The sequence below is a fragment of the Strigops habroptila genome, chromosome 9 (genome assembly GCF_004027225.2).
Source record: "Strigops habroptila isolate Jane chromosome 9, bStrHab1.2.pri, whole genome shotgun sequence".
Lineage (NCBI taxonomy): Eukaryota > Metazoa > Chordata > Aves > Psittaciformes > Psittacidae > Strigops > Strigops habroptila.
In genome coordinates this window covers 24,115,437-24,135,800 of record NC_044285.2, presented here as the reverse complement: position 1 = coordinate 24,135,800, position 20,364 = coordinate 24,115,437, and the positions used below count along the sequence as shown (strand labels likewise).

Sequence of the window (20,364 nt, the reverse complement as noted above, 5' to 3'; positions counted from 1 at the left end):
TCTCTGAAGCACCTCCTTTCAAATGGGTTTTGGAAAAAGAAAGCATATTGGCGAGGCAGGAGAAAATCTACTCTTAAGGGGCCTGATTCTTATTTCACCTTATTTTCATAGCAGTATATCACAAGTGATATCATAGGTACTACTCTTGGTTTACACTAAGTCAGGGGGTCAGGTTGATTGCCCTCAGCAGCAGCAAGAGACCCTGGAAATGTTGGGAAGTAATCAAACTGTTGGGTGCTCCTCTGAACCTAACCCCTGTGGCAAGGTCAGAGGTGGAACCAGGCTGAAAGCAGAGCAAGTTCTGGATTCTCCTCAGATCTGAGCATAATGGGGTTTGAGCTGCGGATCCTGGCCCTCTACTTGCTATGTGCTGAGGTCCTCTCCAGGACACAGGAAGGAGCCTTTCACCACTCAATGCTAATTAGGTAATTTTTCAAGTGTAACTGGTAGCATCAGAAAGTACATCCAAGGGTAATTAGTTCACATGTCTGATTATAACAGATATGAGTTTGGCTCCGTTGAGAATCAGCGCTTTGAGAAGCTTTCTAACTGTCTGCTGAACCTTTGCCCTGCTTCAATTTATAATAGATGTCATGAGGAGAAGAGCTGGACAGCAAAACCCCAGCCCTGTGTGTGCAGAGGCCACGTGAAGCAGCAGTGAGCAGAACCCTTCGGTGCAGTAGGGGACCAGCGTACCTGTGATCCTGTGCAGTGTACTTGAGTAGCTCTGCGAGCTGCAGGGGGTATTTGCAGATCTTCTGCACTGGTGTCAGAAGGAAACCATCTATGGCAATATCAATCATCTGCTGCAACAGACGACATGCTTCGAAGAAATGCTGGTACCTGCTGTCTTTCATCAGCTTGGAAAGCTCCATGCACGCATCCAAATGGTTGTTACAGTACTCCGAATAGATCCAGAAGCCATCTTGCTGTGAGAGGCAGGAGAAGAAGGATACACACAGAGGGGGGTACATGTCAGACAAGAGCTGTGAGCAGTCAATCACCTGGATTGGCAACAAGAACATGTTACAACTACAGAAGAAAGAATACCCCACGCAGGAGGAGGAAGGGCTGATCCTAAGGGACCTTCCTGCTGCATGGTTGCTCTGGGCAAAAAGGGAAGCAGAGAGGGACCTGCACACTGATGCATGGCTGAGGTCTCTGTAGATACAGGCTGTGTTCAAGCAAAGCCCTGTGCAGTGTTCTGGGTGTTCTCAGTGTCAAATTGTGTGGTGGGGCTGTCTTTGTAAAAGACAACCTTATAAAAGGTTAAGGTAGAACAAAGCAGAGCTCTGGCCTTCGGTAATACAAGACCAGAACCTTGTTAGTTCTAGAGCCGTTTCCCTGAAAGATCATGAAGCACCTGGCAAGTGTTTAGGAGCTGGGTATATTTGAAATTCCCTTTACCAACAGGGAACTCAAGGCACTAATCACCGTGTTGCACCTGACCAGCAATCCTTATTTCACAGTCCCAGAAGGGCCTTCCTAGGAATAACAGAGCCTGGTTTCTTTCCCATCCCCACAGCTGACCAAGAGCTGACACCTTTCTCTTCCTGAAGCAGATGAGGAGCAAGATGCTTTGCAAAACCATATAACAGGATCTTCATGTCCTCATCCCTCAGTTTCCCCAAATGGCTAAACAGGGATCATTTATCAGGAATTCATTAGCCAGCTTTCAGCCCCTGTCTGATGACAGAAAAGTGTCAGATATTGCTCTGAATAACCACAGTAATTCTTACTATTGTCACTCTACATGAATTGACAGCACAGCCTCAAGACATGAAATTTCAACTACTGATTCTCACCAAGATTTCTTACATCTTTTCTGCACAGAGGTGGAATATGATGCTGCTTTGGAAGCAAGCAGCAGAGATTGCAGGCTCTGATAATGATGAGCAATGTTAATGCCATCATGCAACTTCTCAACAAGAAACCTGCTTTTCAGTGAGAAGATCAGTGATGTTTCAGAGATGCTGTGAACCTGTTTAGGGATGCCCTGCTGAAGTTTCATGAATGTCTATCAGAAATTTCCCTGATAAGAAGTGAACTCCTGCCAGTTGAGCCCTGGCTGTAAGCAATGAGGTAGCGCAGTGCAGGATCTGCCCCCCAGGCTGGAGCACCTCATAGCTGAGCTCTGGTAACAGCGCTTCATTCTCCCTGAAGGAAAGTCTGGAACTGCAGGACGGTAATTCTCTTGACATTTCCTGGCATATTTACAGCACTGGTCAGTTTATCAGCTCCTGTAGTATGTTGCTTGTGGAACAGTACAATAGGTTGGGCAAAAGCCTCCAGGACTATACGGTCAGTTAAAACATCCTGTTCAGTGTGCACTTAGCGTGAGTGAGTACCTGCTGCACCTCCTCGCCCAGCCCAACAGCTCTGCAGGGGAAGGCAACTGAAGCTCTGTGGGGTTTTCAGCCCCCGCAAGTGCATCTCGGTGCCACAGTGAACAGCCCAGGTATTGGCTCTCCTCTGCTTTTTCTGTGTAACACACAAGTAAGGCCTTCCTATACTCCTCTGGACTCTCTTACCTCTTCCAACCTTCTGGCCATCCATGACCTGATTAGGCTGGCCTGTGAGTGGGTTTAAGTCATATTCTGAAGAGCAAAAGAGGGTGGGGAGTAAGTGAGGGACATGGCACCTACATAACGATTAATGGTGGATGTGAAAAGGTGTTGGGATTCAAATGTTCTAGGGAGTTATTCAATTATCTGCTTCACTTCAAACTCTCCCTTCTCTGCATCTCATGAAGTAGATGGAGGGCCATGGAATAGACTCTGATGTGTAACTAGAACAGTATTGATGCACAGAAGTTATTCTGAGTGGTTCCTGTCTCCTGACTCTTTCTGCTACTCCTCCCTTACACCTTCCATCCCCCAAACCAACCCCAAAACTCCCAAAAAAACATGCCCAATTCACTCACGTGTTCAAGGAAACACGGTCCGATTTCACTGAGATGGGGGTCCTCGTTGTTGTACTGTTTCTCCAGGTCCCGGACAAAACCCATCTGGAATCTGTAGATATCTTCAATGTTGCCAAAGATGATTTTTAGCTGTTCATCACTGAACATATCCCTCCTCTTCCGGCACTGCTTTAAGTAACCCTGTAAGGAGTAAGAAAGAACAACCCATAAAATAATCCAAACACACTGAGGCTGCTCCCAGATTATTCTTGAGGAAGCAGCAACTAAAAACAAGAAGATGGCTCTGAAAACAAAATCCACTGCTATGACATGACAGTCCCATCAACTCCTGTCTATGAGTAAACACGCAATACACAAAACCTGCCTTGGACACTATGAGTCCTGATTTTGATACACAGCATCTCCTTTGCAAGTTCTACTGCAACCTACAGCAGACCCACAGTACTGCTCTTGCTAAGGACACACCAGACGAGTATTCACAGAGCATCACAGCTTGTGGTTGGACTCGATGATCTTGAGGGTCTTTTCCATCCTAAACAGTTCTATGGCTCTGTAATCATGCTGAGAAACACTCTATTGCCCAGAGAAGCTGTGGCTGGCCCATCCCTGGCAGTGTTCAAGGCCAGGTTGGGCACAGGGGCTTGGAGCAACCTGCTCTAGTGGAAGGTGTCCCTGCCCGTGGCAGGGGGTTGGAGCTGGATGAGCTTTAAGGTCCCTTCAACCCAAACCAGTCTGGGATTCTATTAATGTCCCTTGATCTGGGAAGCGGGTATGGAGGATGCAACCATCCTCGTTGTTGCAGCACCAAGTGAAATGTTGAAGGAAAACACTCCTGAAGTTGTTCCTTGACTTGGGAGGCAACGTGGTTTATCCCCCCAAGTATTCATCTTCCTGAGTCCGAGACGAAAGCAGGAGGGCTGTTGTCCTGTGTGATGGTCAGGAACCCCAAAGGTGATGCACTAGCTTGGGGAGGAGTTCTGGCTTGCCCAAGCAAGGGAGGCCAGTGGGAGCAGCCCAAGCTGCTGATCAATGTCATGTAGAAGAAAGCAGCAGCTTTTCTGTACCCTCCATTCCACTAGTGCAGATGTGCTATTCCAAACAGTGCAAAGCAAGAGGGGATTTTTCTCCTGTTTTTTCAACAATCGTCTTTCCCTGCTCTTCTTCCTTTTTTCAGTAGGACAGAAGAAAAGGCTTTGTACCCTTCTCTGTACAAACAGCAGGCTCCCTTAACTGAGTCTACACACATTAAAGTCAAGTGGAGAAAAGGGAGGAAGAACCAGGATGTGGAGGATTTCAATAAATTCTCCAGAATCACAGAATGAACCTGCAGGAGGTTTGGAAACAATTCAGATCTCCTGCATGGACAGAGTGTCCAGAGCAATAATAAACATCCTCCTTGCTGCTGCTTCACCAGCCCACGGTGCCCACTGAGCCTGAGCTTAGCTGGACACCACACAAACACAAACTGGTAGGCGAGCTCTGCTCTGAAGACCTCCTGACCTAAAAAGACTGAAGGGATCAATGTTCTGGCAAAAAGGGTAACACACCGAGCTGTGTCTGCCTCCTGTTGTGCTGACCCTGCCTCACCCATGAACTCACCATCCTTGCTTCAGCTAAAAGCTCATCCAGTTCCAACCCCCTGCCACAGGCAGGGACACCTTCCACTAGAGCAGGTTGCTCCAAGCCCCTGTGTCCAACCTGGCCTTGAACACTGCCAGGGATGGGGCAGCCACAGCTTCTCTGGGCACCCTGTGCCAGCGCCTCAGCACCCTCACAGGGAAGAGCTTCTGCCTCAGAGCTCATCTCAGTCTCCCCTCTGGCAGGTTAAAGCCATTCCCCTTGGCCTGTCCCTACAGGCCCTTGTCCAAAGCCCCTCTCCAGGTTTCCTGGAGCCCCTTTAGGCACTGGGAGCTGCTCTAAGGTCTCCCCAGAGCTTTCTCTTCTCCAGGCTGAACCAGCCCAGCTCTCTCAGCCCGTCTTCATAAGAGAGATGCTCCAGCCCTTGGAGCATCTTCAAGGACTTCAATCCTGAGGACTTCTTCAAACACACTTGCCTGAAGCACATGTGGTTGAGTGGAGAGGGCGGCACATGGAGGCTCTGGCTGTCTGGGCTGAATTTCTGGCTCTGCCACTGACATCTGTGACACTGACTAAACCACTTCATCCCTCCTGTGCTTCACCTGCCTGCACCATCTAGACTGGAAACTTTGCCAGGCCAAATATCAGATGTGGCCTGGTCTGGACTGTGGCCTCTTGACTGAAGAGAAATAACAAGGGGGCCTCATGAGATGACTTTGGCTGCCTTTATTATATAGGAAGAGAGAAAGAAATGAAGAGAAAAAATGCCAACAGCTCCAGTTGAAAGCTATATTTGGGCACTCTAGATGCTTAGTCACACAGAGGAACTGCCAGCTGGTGACATGCAGCTGCTGGGCCACAATGCAAACTATTGGAACGCTATAACAAACTGTCCTTCAGCCTCACCATGTGGTTCCTGGGAGGGAGAACTTCACAGAGATGAATGAGAAATGCAACTTTGGCCGACCTGGCAAAGAACCAACCTCTGTGATGTCCAGCTTTGCTAGAAGGATGCCACTACCCTGAATTTCCTGGCTTTTTCAGCTGAGAAGCTTGGGTTATGGAATACCTTCTGCACGTACTAAATCTAGGTCTCTCTTCTTCCAGGAGCTCCTTGATGACTCATTTCCCTGGGTTTCCCTCTCATTTTTCAAGGCCAGGAGGAATGGGAGCAGGCTGGTTCCCACGTTGCAGGACAAATAGGAATTCAAACTAGCAAGGAATAACGTAGAATGTCTTTTCCATGCTGCTTTTCATGTTTACCTGCTTAGATAAAACCCAAAGAAAGCAGATGTGCACCTGCCCGTGGGGCCAGGCTCTTTCTGACACTGGTGTCAGCAGCACTGAGTGAGTGCCATGAGGTGTTTGTGTTGGACCCATGCCCTGCTGCAGGCTGCCTGCAAGGCAGCTTCCCCCCTCGCACGCTGCTCTCTGAACTCACTCCCTGCATGGTTTAGGGGAACATCTTTCAGCCCTGGGGTTGCTATTGGCTGCAGCTACTATCTTGAACATTCCCTGTCCTCCCTGTGCTGGTTCATTGCTTCACCTGAGCCACGTGCTTTGGAGAAGCTGAAGCAGCACATTTCTGAACAGGCACCTATAAAACCACAGGGAAAAGAAAAGCACACATGGAGTTCCCAAGTCTTACCCTCTATCCAGCTTGTGCGTTTGGAAGGTTGGTTTCCAGCACAAGCCAGCAAAGGGGAGACTGAAGATTTATATAGAACAGGCAGCGAGAGCCAGCTAGAAGGCTGCTGCAGAGTTTTTCCAGTAAATTTACTTCTGTTACATAAAACAATGTCATCTTCCTTCTGCTCATCCCGTCAGGTTTGCTCAGAGAAGGGATAACTGACTGATGAGCAGATGTTGGAGAGTGTTTTGCTCAATGAAAACTTAAAAATAGCTGTCAAACTGTCTCTCTTTAAAGTACTTTTCCATGTAGTCCCTGAAGTACAGGCCAAAGTTGGAAAGTATTTGCAGGAGGTTAAGTGCTAAGTTTTCTTCACCCCGCAGTGGGTTTAGAGACAGTCAGGAGAGGTGGCCAATCCAGCCATCTTCTTCTTGTCCAGCTGAGAGCAAAGTGAAGGAGAGAATGAGATGATAGCCACTGCAGGCTCTAACTTCAAAGGTAGCTGTGATGATATTCCAGTTTATTGCTATCTCTGAAGCAATTTGGGCATGTCTACACTGCCCTGTAGGTCACCCCTCAGTTTGGACCAGCAGCACCATCTGGGCTACAAAAACACTGCTCTCTAGAGCAGTGCTCACAGCATCCAGGTAAGTGCTGTGCTGATATGCACATACCAGATGTAAGCAGAAGAACAAAGCTGAGTCTGTTTGGATTGAAAAAGCAAACTAAAGCCACGTCTGGTCCCGGGCAGTCAGGACTCTAAAGCACTTGTTCAAATACTGGTCCAAAGCAAGCACTGAATGTCAGGCGCTGTGACTGCACTGGGGCCCACCTAAAACATAAACTGGAGCCCAGCAGGAACACAAGCCTGTTCCTCTAAAGGGCAAGAAGCAGCCAGCTCCAAAACACAAAACCAGGGTGTGCACAAGCAGGCAGTGAAAGACACCTACAAATTGCACAGCGGGGAATAGATCTATGGAGTGTATCTATCCCCACTGATCCAAAGAGCCTTCTGCAGCTCCTAACCATTCTAGGATTCTATGATTTTCCTAAGCTCTAAGCCTAAAATTCCTATTACTGGATATTTCCTTAAGGGTAAATCCTTTTTTCTTTCTTTCCTTCTTGGCTGTATTTCAGAATATGGATCCATCCACTCCTAACAATGCAACCCAGGGAACACTCCACATTTTACCCCTAATAAGAATCTTCACAGAACTCTTTCACCAAGCAGCAGTCAGGCCTTTGTGCTCTGAGCCAGGACACAGCAGCAGCACTGGTCAGGGCAGTGGCTTGGTGTGACAGGGAGGTCCCCTCCAAGCCGGCTGCTTCATGCAGGTCTTGGCTTGCACAGGTCTTTTCATTCTGGTGCTGGCGAGCTCAGGAGCTCCTCACTTGGCAGAACTACGGGTATTATGAATAATAACATGGTCTATAATAATATAGTAGCAGGTAGTGGAAATACATCTTGAAGCAGAAAAGAGCAATTGGAGGGCTCTTAATCACCTAGCAAGGGCTGCGTCCTCTGATAACATCTTAAGGTGCCTCACTGGTATTGGGATTTGTTATTCATTATAGCTCAGCAATAACAGTCTAACTGCTCACTGCTAAACTCAGTACTAAATCAGGCTCAGCCTTCACCGCCCAGGCAGAACTCCTCTTTCATCCCCTCCAATATGTCATATTGCTGCTGTTTGTCCTGACACCTTATAATAAAGAGCAAAGGGAAGAGGGGAATTTGCCACTGTCACCAGCACTTGTGTCTCATCAGTGGTTGCTGGGTGTCCACTTGTTCCTCGGCACAAATAACGCCTCCATACACACCCCTCCAGCAGCACGGGGAGGAGCTCACACCAGCCCCTGCCTGCCCACCTCCAGCCCCCCTCCTCTCATGCACAGACACAAACAGTCGTGTCATGCAATGCTGAAGTGCCGGTGATGACTGAGCTGTCTCGCAGCCTTCTCCAGGCAAACGGGTTGCTCTGATTAAACTGAGCACAATGAGGCTCTCTCCAGCAAGGGACAGCCCATCACTCTGCAGATGAGAATACCCATGTCAGTCCTCCTCCTCTGAGAGAAGCAGCTGAATCATTTCCTGGTGCTCTACCTGGAGGTAAGCTTCATTCCCTCAACGTTATTTTGCATCATGGAGAGTAAAGAACAAGCCTTAAGAGATCTCTTTCCTATCTGGGACATATCATTAGGTGCTGTAAATCAGTGCTACCCCACAGCCATCACTGAAGCTACACCTGCCTGTGCCTCCTGAGAACCTGATTTGGCAAAATCAGATTGACATGGCTGGGAAATGCACGTTAAGGTTTATTTATCATAGAAGGGTTAGAGTTGGAAGGGCCCTTATTTAGTTTTTCATCAGGAAAGTGCAAATGCAGGAAAAGAAACAACATGTGGAAAAGTTCCTGCAGTTCTTCCCTTCCTCAGTGCAAAGCCCTCGGATGGAAATAGCACAGTGAAATTAAGCTCCTTTGTTTCCAAACTGAAATCCCAAGACTCTTCCATCTTTGAAAAGCGTCACAGATGCTTTTTGGATGGCTGCTTTGCCTCGTCAGTAGGGAAGCAGCAGTATGAAGGGAGGAAGAAGACATGTTTCTAAGCAGAATTCCCAAGGGGCTTCACCACATTGACTCTGCAAAGACCGGGCCCAGGTTCGCTAAACCCCAGACATTCAGAAGGATGAGCTGAAAGCCACAGGCTTTAGTTTTAGTGCTAACAAACTTCTGCCTGTAGTGATAAATGTATCCCCTGCACAGGATGCCCAAGCTGTCCTGCAACACTGTGCATTCCCCTTCCTGAACACCCAGCACCACACGGACTGTGCTTTGGGCTCAGCTCATGGCACACTGCATTGTTGCTTATGGATCATGGAATCATGATTCTGCACACTGCAGGACAGTAAAGGGTGGTAGAGGTTAACTGCAGTATCATGAAGAAGAACCAAGTTGAGGATGCGCTGGGTCAGTCACCAGAGCTCATTTGCTTGCTGTTCCTCTTACACTGGATAAAACATACTTCATTTCCCAAGGTGAGAACATTTTGCTCTCAGTCTCACCATAAGAAAAGGCAAATGGGGGGCATCCTGAGGCAGGGGAAATTGTGAACCCAGTATGAAAGACACAGATGAAATGGGTAACTGATTGGTTTAATTACAGCCTCATTTCCTCAATCACAAGTTCAAAAGTAGATGGCATTAGGTTTTAATTAAGAGGACTGCTCGAAGGATCTCAACCTCATCATTGTTTAGCCAAAGAGGTATGGAAAACTGGTCAGAAAATTGTACTTTTAGTTAATACAAACTCAGGGTAATGATCACATCCAGCATATCAATACTTACTGACAGATGCTGCTCCTCTGTTGGACACAGTACTCAAACCCACTGCACCTTTTTCTCTCATCACCCAAGGACAAACCCAGATCTCAGCTCCCAACAGCCTTCCCCACATCCTGCTGCAGCAGCCCAGCTCCATGACCCCCATGTACCTCGCAGATGTCCTTGAGGTGCTTGATGTAGTGGCGCTCCGTGCTCATGATTTCATTGATGACGTTGGCTCTCATCTGGTCTCGGTTCTGAACGGTCCTGCCGAGACACAGGCAGTCGGCGCTTGGATCCAAGTGGCCATTCTGCACGTCGCTGGTTCCCTCCTCCACTCCATCTTCTTGGTTTACCCATAGCTGCGAGGGGAAGAGGGGAGAGAAACGGGCTTAAAGCATTAGGAAGCCAACGAGTGAAAGCAGGCTGGGTCTTGGGCTGCAAGACATGGGGAGATACTGGACCAACTTCCTCCTTATGGTGATGCTCTTGTCAGTGGTATTGACAGCAGCTTTCAGCCCAGACAGTCCCTTTTCATTCACACTGGTGCAACCAGCCCCCGATGGTTCCCTGCACACTGCCAAGGCCCTCTCCTAAGCAAAGGGATTTCAAGTGTTGGCAGTTTTGATCCCAAATATAAAATAATCATGTGAAATGTAACTGGACTGTTGGATGCTGTCAAGTGCTCTGAGCCAGGAGGTACATAGATAAAACAGACCAACCTAAAGGAAATGGCAGTTACTGGGATACAGCCCTGCTTGGCCAGTTCCCACATATCATCAGCTGGGGTCTGTCCGAACAGGAGGAAACCTCTGGAAGGAGGGATAAGCCCTCTGCACTTTACAGGTGACTGATCTCAGAAGGTTCAGAACCTGCAGGAATGTGACCTGCAGCCCAGGCTGACCGGGTTGTGGCACTGCTGTTCCTGTAAACCTCCCAGGCCAGGATTTGTGAATGAGCATTGATTTTCATTTCACAGCAGCTTTCCTCATCATTTCACATGAAGAGCCTTTCCACTCAGGCAAATGCCCAATCTCAGCATCCTGAGGTGGTGATCCCTGAACCACGCAGAGATCAGAGCGGCTGAACAAGCCTCCTCAGACCTGGGGGCTGAGGGCAGCTGTGGATGGGGTGCCAAGCACCCCATGGCACTGAACACTCTAAAGTGGAACAAATTCCCCCCAAATCCCTGAAAAGGACCACTGCGTTTCCAGCACACTGCATTTTCTTTCCATCATCAAACAAAACCCGTAACGCTGAACTCGTAAACTAAGAGAGAACTTGGATTTTTAAAGCTCAACCTCTTGGAGTCAAGTGATCATGAGAGAAAATTCCATTTTCATTTACAAAACAAAGCAGGACAGATCTAATAATACCAGTCGAGGGAAAAGCTTGAAAGCAGGAATCCTACAGGCTTGGGAACTCGAAGGCAAATAGCAAGCTTGCAAACGTTCGTGATTTCTGAAACCCTCAGAATTTGCTTTGCCTTTTGTGCGCTGCAGGAACACTCCCCGCTGCCACATCTGGGAATCTCGGGAGACCTGCTTATTTCCTTAATGAAATTTTTGCTCCTTCCTGCTAGGATTCATGTTCCCAAAAGGAAAAAAAAAAACAACACAGTTCTAATCGAGACGACTTCTACTTTAGATTAAAAACAAATGCAACAATTTTATCAGCAGCAGAAAAAGCCGAACGGGCTTCGTCCCCGCACTCCGCAGCCTCAGCTGCTGAAAGGATTAATCCCACTGTGCTGCTCAAACACTCCTGCTTTCCGCCTTAACCTCTAAAGTTCCACCTAATTCAAGCGAGGATCATTCTTCCAGGGGATCACTTGAAGTGTGGACCATGACTCACAGAGATGAGGTACCTTGGCAGCTCTGCTGCTGACCCTGGGCAAATCACTTCAACTGGTGGAGGCTCTCCGCATCTCTAAAGGGATAATCCACCTTACCAGTGACATTTGTCATGAATATTTTTGAGGCTGACAGACTTTATGTTCAAGTGGAGGGCACAGAAAGTTCATGCATACCCTGAAATATGGACTTACACGAACCACTTCGAGCTCACCAAACTCTTCTACTCATATCAGTAAGTTCTCCCCTGTGAGGGTGCTGAGGCGTCGGCACAGGGTGCCCAGAGAAGCTGTGGCTGCCCCATCCCTGGCAGTGTTCAAGGCCAGGTTGGACACAGGGGCTTGGAGCAACCTGCTCTAGTGGAAGGTGTCCCTCCCCGTGGCAGGGGGTTGGGACTGGATGAGCTTTAAGGTCCCTTCGACACAAACCATTCCATGATTCCATGATCCATAAGCAACAATTTGGCCAGAGAGATCTTTGGTGTGACGCAGTACAGTTGGGTTTGCAACTTCAGCTCTCAAATCCTCTTGTGCCTGTGCTGGGAAGGAGCTGGGCTGCTCTGGGGCAAGGGAAGGCTGCACCTTAAGTGTTAATGTGTCCTCTGACCCAACGCCACCACCCCGGGCCAGATCCTCTCTGCTTCACTGACCTGCCCGCTCAAACCACAAGGGTGGTGTGCTGCAGGCGACAGGAAGGTGGAAGAGGCAAACGGGGGGTGACACTGGTTTTTCCCAGTAACATTAAATGTCATATTTAGTTGATTCAGACAATGCTGCAAAGGTTCCTATTTTAGCCCAGTCCAGTCACCTGTAAGTAAGGCGTTCACTACACTGGATGGGGCTTGGAGCAACCTGCTCTAATGGAAGGTGGGCAGGGGGTTGGAACTGGAGGAGCTTTAAAGTCCCTTCCAACCCAAACCATTCTATGATATAAAATCTGTAGAAATGTGATTTATCAACTTGCAGCTATCCCCAAATGGTGCATAAAATCACCAAATGGCACCGTTCCAACATGAGCTGACCTGTAATTATTATATATTTAGACTGCTGAATGCACACACTGTATATAGAGGACATTTTACTTGAATAGGCTCTGAGGGCTGACAGTCTCATAATAATCACAAAGCATGATAAAACAAACATTTTACCAGCCATCTGGATTATTAATCTCCTTCCATTGGATATTCACAAGGACAAAACTAGCAGATAATGTGCCATCCTGGATTCCAGCTCACAATTAAATCATGTGGCAGATTAATGATACAGGCAGATCCTTCCAGAGAGCTGCTGCCATTCCACTGAATCTCTGCTCACCACCAGCTTTATAACGGATACCAGTGTGAGCAGCCCAACCTTCACCAAAACCTGGTTCCAAACAGTGGTCACTCCAGGAACCCTGCAGAAACAACCTGCAGCACAAAGCCTTGGGACTGGTTTACCCACCAAGCCACCCCTGCTCAGCAGAGCCACCCCACGAGCCACAGGGTTTGTCCCCTCTCCCTTCTTCTGGTGGTTCCCTAGTGCTGTGCCCTTGCTCTCAGCCACATGCACTCTTTTATATGCATGCTCTGTTGGACTCTGCACTGGATTAAAAAGATCACTGGCTTATTTGCAATCAAGTAGGGCTCATGGTGCAGAGCTTTGCATAAGTAAAACATCATCCATCTCCATGTGTCTCTCCAGTGATCCAGCAGAGCCTCTCTCTGCCCTCGGGAGGAAGCACAGCCTGTCCTGGGCTCTCCAAATGCCCAAGGGCAGACGCTTCTCCCCTCCCTGTCTTCAGGGAGGCAGTGAGGACGTGGCACAGGGATGCTGCCTGCCCTCCAGCAGCTGCCCCGGCCATCCCGGCCTCGCTGCCCTTCTGTGTGCCTTTTCCATGGGGAAGTGTGGGACTGTGGCTGAGGTGCCATCTGCTGCAAAACACAGCCCATCATCTCCCTGTATCCTCTTCCAGGAGAAGGAACAGGACATTTGGCAGTAGAAGGAAAGGCAGCTGAAGCAAGTAGGTTTTCCCTCCTGGGTCCTACCACTATTTTCTCCTGCAGCCTGAATTTCTCTCTCTGTAATCTGGCTCCAGCCTCACTGTCCTTCATTTCCCTCCAGTTCACAAGGTCTTTGATACCTTCTCTGTCCTTCCCACAGTGCCCCAGCTTCAGCAAACCCACTTCCAGATCTTCCTCTCCCCTCTAAAACTCTTCACTCCCAGCCTCAGGAAGTTCCCTTTATCTGAGAAGAGAAATACCCTTCCCTCCTTTCTGGAAGAGAAGAAAACAGGGAATCCATAGGGACAGCTTCACACTCTGTATCTGTGAAAGGTGAACACAAACAGCTCCAAAGAACATGACCTGTGTTTGCTCCCCGTTTCCTGCGGTTTAAATGTACAGTCTCCCATGGGCTGGAGCTCCACCATGTAGCAAAAGTTCCTTGCAATAAACTGGATGTTCTACACTATATCCACCAAAATACCTGAGTTAGGGCTCAGCCCTCCCCGTTTCCTAAAACCCAAAAGCCCCCACTGTGTGATGCTACATATGCACAATAGGGAAGAGCGGAAGCTCAGCAGCTCCAGCAGCTCCTGCAGAACTTCACCAGGGGAAAGATCTTCCTTCAGGACCAGTTTGGGAGAGGGCAGACTGGTGCCCAGTTTGCCTGCTTCAAAGAATGGCCTCAAACCACTGGTTCTATATGCGCAGCCAGCCCACATGGGGAAGGGCCCCAGTGCCAGCACTTGAACCTTTGGGGATCTGGTGCATGCTGAGCTGAGTGACATGAGCTGTCATGATAACAGCATCTGCAATTAGCCCATTTGGATGCTAAAATGCTGCTTGACTTTAAAACCCCAACGCAAGCCCCCGTTTGTCTGCAGCGCATCCTGGATTGCTGCTCCACTGAGGGCGATACCTCTACCAGCAGCTATTTTTATGCTGGATTTGCCACGGGAGAATAAAATCTCCTTTGGAAGGCAGCGACTGCAGCAGACACTGCAGCACACACTGTCCTGCTTGTCCCACAGGTGACGGCCACTTCAGCCCATCCACTCTTCTCTGGAAAACCTCACCTTGATGCTGCTGCCATTGGTGCTCAGTAGATGCAGTGGCTGCAGTGATGGACAAGCAGATGAGTGACGTGCTGTTGTATTAAGATCCTTATGCATGCAGTGTTTTTAAAGGCAAAAAAGGCCTTTTTTTGCCTTGCTGATGGGCAGCAAGATGTGGCTGGATCTCAGAGCTACCCCTGCAATACAGAGCAGTCAACTCCTACAAAAAACAGCTAATTCCACCTACCCGATAAAATGCACGAGCTGCTGGGCACTAAGACAAGACCCTGGGGTTAGAGTCTGCTTCTAAACAGCGCCTTAAAAGCTTACACCAATCCATCCAGCACTTCTCCTTTAGCAGCAGAAAATAAAGTGGGTCAAAGGCAGCTTTTTCAGCAGGAAAATCAATCTAAAATTACAACACTTGGGGAAAGCTTGGCAACGATGAGAGAGAACAAGGAGCATTGCTGCACTGATCCACCCCTGCAGTTCCTCCTATGGAAGAGGTATGGGCTGCATAGAATTTATACACCATCTTTGCTCAGGCTTTTAGAGGACCATTGACTTTCATTTCTCCTGACAACCAAGTCAAAGGGCGCTACAAGAAGTTGCAGTAAAACCTCCTCAACCCAGCTCTGCCCTTTAGTTTAGCTTAGTAAATATAAGGCAGGAGTTGAGGTGAGAAGAAATGTGTTCTGGAAACTCAGTCTGCTTTGTGGTATCCAAAGAGATTAAGGAGAGCTTTATAACAAAATCAGTCCCCTGCTCTGCCCAGGATGGGTGCATTCTGCCACGTCTCTGGGGAAAGATTCCAGAGCACTAAACATCCATAAGCTTTCATGGTTTTATTTCTTTCTCAGTGGAAAGATGTCAGAGCCCAGACATGATGCTATTTGATTTCCTGTGTTTGGAGTGCTTGAATCTCACTTGGGCCATTTTGGAGACGTGATGCTGGGCTGTGCAATCAAAACTTTGTTTTGAGACTTACTGTATTTTCTAAAGGAGACCTTAAGGTACAACAATCGATGCATTTGCAGCACTGGGCTATTATTCTGGGCTGTAAATTCCTCCCTACAAACACTAAGCCTATTTTTTTGAGTGGATGTGGAAAGTGCTGGTACGCAACAACGCATTTGCACCACATAGTGTAAAGACAGCCCAAGGCTGTGCCATCCACAAAGGAGAGAAGAGCAACAAGCAGCATCATCACGACAGCAATACGAAATCCTCCTTAAAATTCCTGCTGTTTTTTCCCCCAATTGCACCTCCCACCCTCTCAGACCCCTAGAAGTTGACAGGATATTCAAAGACATTGTGTAGCACAAGGGTGATGGTTGCCCCCCGTGGCTGCCCAACCTGCTCACTTGATAACGTGCTAAAATACTACACAGATACCTTCATCTGTCCTAAACCCAGCTCATCATTCAGCCTTAAATCTAGTTCTGGGGTTCTCATCCACCTCTCTAATGACTTAAGGCTTTTCATAACTTCCTCCCTTAGTACAGCAGCTTCCTGCAGAAAACCATTTCCAGCTAGCTCCTAATTCTATTTCTCCCATGTTGTGCCTTTTCTCTTCCCCTAAAAGCATCACTTTATCATCCAGTGAAAGTTCCTGTGCTCCCAAACCTCTATGGCTTTCCCCTCTCCCTGTTCTTCTAGCCAAGTCTCAAGCTACTAAGAGGATAACTGCAGATGTTAGGTGTGAAGACAACGGCTCCCGTACGTGCAGGCCACTCAAGCGTGGTTTTTGTTTGCAGCCCTCCCAGCTACACGTGTAAAGGAGGCCAAGGGAATCAGCAGGTTCCTGTTTTCCTCTGCACTTGCAAATGTGAATTTTTCCTGCTATGAGATTTCGTGAGTGCCAAATGCTTTGCCAAACATTTTCATATGATCTGGCTGGAGAGCAAGAAGCGTCAGACGTCTCAATGCAAAGTAGGTTTCCAGCCCAGGTTTGTCCTCAGAAGTGATCCAAATGACTTTTAGAGGAATCTGACTTTGCAGTGATCTGCTGCTGCACCCCCTGTTAGGACCTACACAAGACCTAGAGTCTAAAATAGCCTGAAATGAATCCTGTTTAGTTTTATACCTGCCTGGTCTGTCCTGTCATCCCTCACTTGAACTGCTTTTCATCCTCTGCTGTGCAACATGTTCCCTTTCCCTCCTGTACTTGCATAAGACAAACACGGATATAAAGGAAAGCAATTCTTTTGCAAGTAAAACTAGAACCACCCAGGCTAAATCAGGCAGTTTTCTGGCATCATCTTAAAAAAGCAGGCTCAAAGTACAACAGAGAACAAACCAGCCTCCTCATTACGAAAGAGTGATCAGCTGCAGAAGAAATAGAAGGGGGAAAATGGAGAGAAGAGTAAAGGGAAAGGGTTTAGGTTAAAAGGTCTTTGACTGGACCTTGAAGGAACATAAACCTGCAGCAATGGTCCTGCAAGTAAAAGAGGGGTCACAAGCACCTTCCCTAAAGGCTCTGCAGGCATCTGGTTCAAATAACTTCCCGAGAAAGACAGGGAGAGTGAGGGGGGGATATGCAGGAATAGAAGTGAAGAGGCAAGCAAGCGACCTCAGCCAGCGAGGGGAGGAGAACATGACAGCCCAAATGGCACTTGTTTTCTCAGCACAGGACAACCAGTGAGTGGGCTGCAGCACACAAGTGCTGCAGGGGGAAGGCAGCTCTGCTGTGTAAACCCCAGTGGCAAACTGTCCCCTTCAGCCTCCCTCGCAGAGCAGTGGACAAACTGTGCCAGAACTCCTCTTGCATGTTATCTGGAACGCCTGGGACTTAGTGGTAGGTATTAATTATCATTCATGGCAGCAAAACCATGTGGTTCCCCCTTCGGGAGAGCATCAGTTGGTCCCAGGGCAGGTGTCTCTCAGATGGAATAACCAAGCTGGTCTCCTGCAGAGCTGATGGAAGGACTGATTTTGCTGGAGTAAAGCCAAGCCACAGGGTTGTGGCAATAGACAGAATGGCCAAGAAACTTGCCTGGTAAGGCTGTCATGCTCCTCAGCACCAAGGTCTGTTCCAGGATGTTGTTCAGGTGTTTGTGTACAACAGTCTGAGATTCATTCATCCCTCTGCTTGGTTCTTCCCAGTTTCTAAAACCATCCTCCCAGCTTTTGAAAAGTGCAGGGAAAGATGGAAAGTTCAGCCAAGCTGAAGGGTTTGGGGCCTCAGAGTAAACAGGCTTGTTTGGTTGGTTGGTTGGTGTGGGGTTTACCAAACAGGACAGTGCAAAACAAGGCTGTTATCACTACCATGAACAGTATGTTTACACCACACAAAAAGGATATTACATCTTTTTCCCAGAATCACAAACAAACCAGCACTGGTCAATGCACTGGGAAGTTTAACTGGCCCAAAATATTTAGGTCTCTAAATCAAGCAAAAATAATGAGACAGACTTTTCCAGTTCAGCCTTTGCAGCCAGCAGCACAGAGCTGTGCTAGAGACACTGGGGAGAGCATTTCCTGCAATAAGATTATCATCTGCATCACACCTCATACAAATCCATTTCCAAACTCCACTGGCTGCAGGGTCAGGCTCAGAGCATCCTATTCAACTAAACACCGAACACACTTTGTTATTCTGGGCCAGAATAACCACACTGTGCCTTCACACAGGCAGCCCAGGCTCCGGTTCCAGTCACTGATCAATCGCTCTTAGCACTGGCCAGACCTAGGAGAGACACAAGAGCTGCATCATGATACCATGGGGGATGCATTTTACACCCAATTTTCCTAATCCATATGGCTATTTCCCAGATGAAATGATGTAATCAACCAGGGATGCTGATGACACAGGGTTGCCCAACAGAGGGAGGGTGACAGGCAGAGACCCAAAGCAAACACAGCATCTCCTTAGGATGCAGCACGGTCTTCAGTGTGTTTCAGAGACAAGTCTTCCCCTTCACACTGTGAAGCCTGTCAAACTGCCTGGAAGGCTCAGAGGAAAGAGTCATCCTTCACAGTTTCACAAGGCAATAGAAATTGTCATTTTTGGAACCACATCCCCATAGCTTCTGAAGGAAGCAAACCTCTGATCCCACCTATCAAACCCTGCGCAGAAAGGAAAGGAGAAGGAAATACACATGGTCAAAGCCAATGTCTTGACTCCCTGAGGAAGGCTTGAGAGTGCCCAAATCGTGTGTCAGGAGCTGATGACAGCAAAAAAGGGCATCTTCTTGTCCCTTGGCTTTTTTAACACATACTGAGCAAAGGAAGTCAAGTGCTCAAACCCTTCTGATTTGTGATCACCACTGGAGGTGGCTGGGCACAGCAAAACCTGCTTCAGTAGAAAGACATAGACCAGCACAATGGGGCCTTGGCTCCATAAAAAATAACCAGAGCTGGTCATGGACTAATCAGTGAAGTGATTTTACATCCCCAAGTGCTCAAGAGTCAGAAAGCAGCACTGCTTTTGGCAAGGGGAGGGCTCACACCTCCCTGTGCTAAAGCTCTTCCAAATGCACGTTGCTGGGAGCTGATGTGACCTTTTAGGCCCCACCGAATTATCTACTCATAATCCACATAACATTTAACTGTCTTCCCAAACAACTGCTTAAGGAGAGAGGCTACAACAGCCACATAGCAAAGGCCACTCCGTATTCCCAAAGCATAAAAAGTTGCACTAATACCTACCCCATCCCATTCTCCCCCACTCTCGTTTCTTTTGAAACCTTCTTTACTCCCCAGTTTTTGACAGAAAACAGACACACTGGGAACAAGCATCAGTGATAACAAGCACAGGAACCAGTTCAACTCACTGACAGTTCTGAGCAGCCTCGGCAGTGATTCATTGTAGTGGTAAAAAGAAGAAAGTCACTTACCCTCACGAAGCTGGCGGGAAACCATCCTTCTTCATCATCGATCTGACCCCACCACCAGTCCTTGTTGGAAGCATCCAGGACCTTGATAACGTCTCCTGCTTTAAACGCCAACTCCCGGTTGGCCATGGTGACGTGATCCCATACTGCCTCAGCACTTACAATAGAACCACCACTGATCAGCTTTGGAAACAGAAAACCAGCAGTCAGTAAGAGCTCGGTTCCCCAAAGCAAGCACATGCACAGCAGCAGCACACAAAAAGCGTTCAGCCAAAGGAAAACAATATTCCTCCATTCCAACCCAGAACCATTTCACCCTCGTGTGGTGGAATCCAGGCTGTCACTGTTTCTACACACCAACGTCCTGCTCTTAACCATGCCACACAAGTGAGCACTGCAGGTGGATGCTCAGGACCTCTCGGTCCCGGCCCCATGCATGGGAACAGCAGCACCCCCCTCTGAATGCCACCACCATGTAGTCATGAGCATGCACATCTACCAGGGTACACGGCTTTTGGATGCAGTTTGGTTAGTGTAATGGATAGCTGGGAGTTCCCAAACATGGCAAAACCGAGCGATGGAGCCCTGCAGAGGAATCTGTTCCAGAACAAGTTGTTCAGTTAAAGGTTCAGATCCCAGCTCGAGGCTCAGAAGGGTTTCCATGCAAATCCAAGCAAAGTTTGCCAACATATTTAGAACATTTTTCTTTAAAGCTGGAAGTTGCATATTTATTCAGTGCTGGTGATGTGACGTACTGACATCCCTTGCTTCTGAAACCTCCAAGCTCCCCAGCACACACAAAGGGCCCCGTGGCACCCGCTGACCTGTTCCAGAGCGGACCTGAAGCACAGCCCAGCTCTGTGGCACACTCAAACCTCACTCTGCCCACACAAAACCCACCAGCACTGGCTGTCCTGATGGTGTTCCAGGGGCAGATTCCTGCCCACTAGAAACGACTGAGGCCAGACCTGGCTCTGACAGGACCTCCTGAACCTCTAAGGAGCACACAGTCACCTTAGAGCTGGGCCAGCACCACGGCAGGGACCTCACCAGTTCTCATTTCACTGTCAGCCACCGGTTTTCTATACATCAAACTCCTACTTAACGCTTGCAGGAAGGACCAAACACTGGTGCTTGTGCATCCCCAAGACAAAGCATCCACCCATGCTGGGCCACCCGCTGCTCCT

The 20,364-nt window shown here is 48.3% G+C and overlaps 1 protein-coding gene across 10 annotated transcripts in view; it reads right to left on the bottom strand.

Moving 5' to 3' along the window:
* Positions 1-20,364, bottom strand: part of ARHGEF9 (Cdc42 guanine nucleotide exchange factor 9) — a 188,589-nt gene that overhangs the window by 41,086 nt on the left and 127,139 nt on the right. For all 10 annotated transcript variants that reach the window (XM_030497057.1, XM_030497059.1, XM_030497058.1 and 7 more), the window contains 4 exons: positions 19,181-19,360; positions 9,624-9,815; positions 2,924-3,103; positions 697-929 (listed from right to left, as the gene is read on the bottom strand). In XM_030497057.1, coding sequence (XP_030352917.1) covers positions 697-929; positions 2,924-3,103; positions 9,624-9,815; positions 19,181-19,360 — 785 coding nt within the window. The remainder of the gene's footprint in view (positions 1-696; positions 930-2,923; positions 3,104-9,623; positions 9,816-19,180; positions 19,361-20,364) is intronic.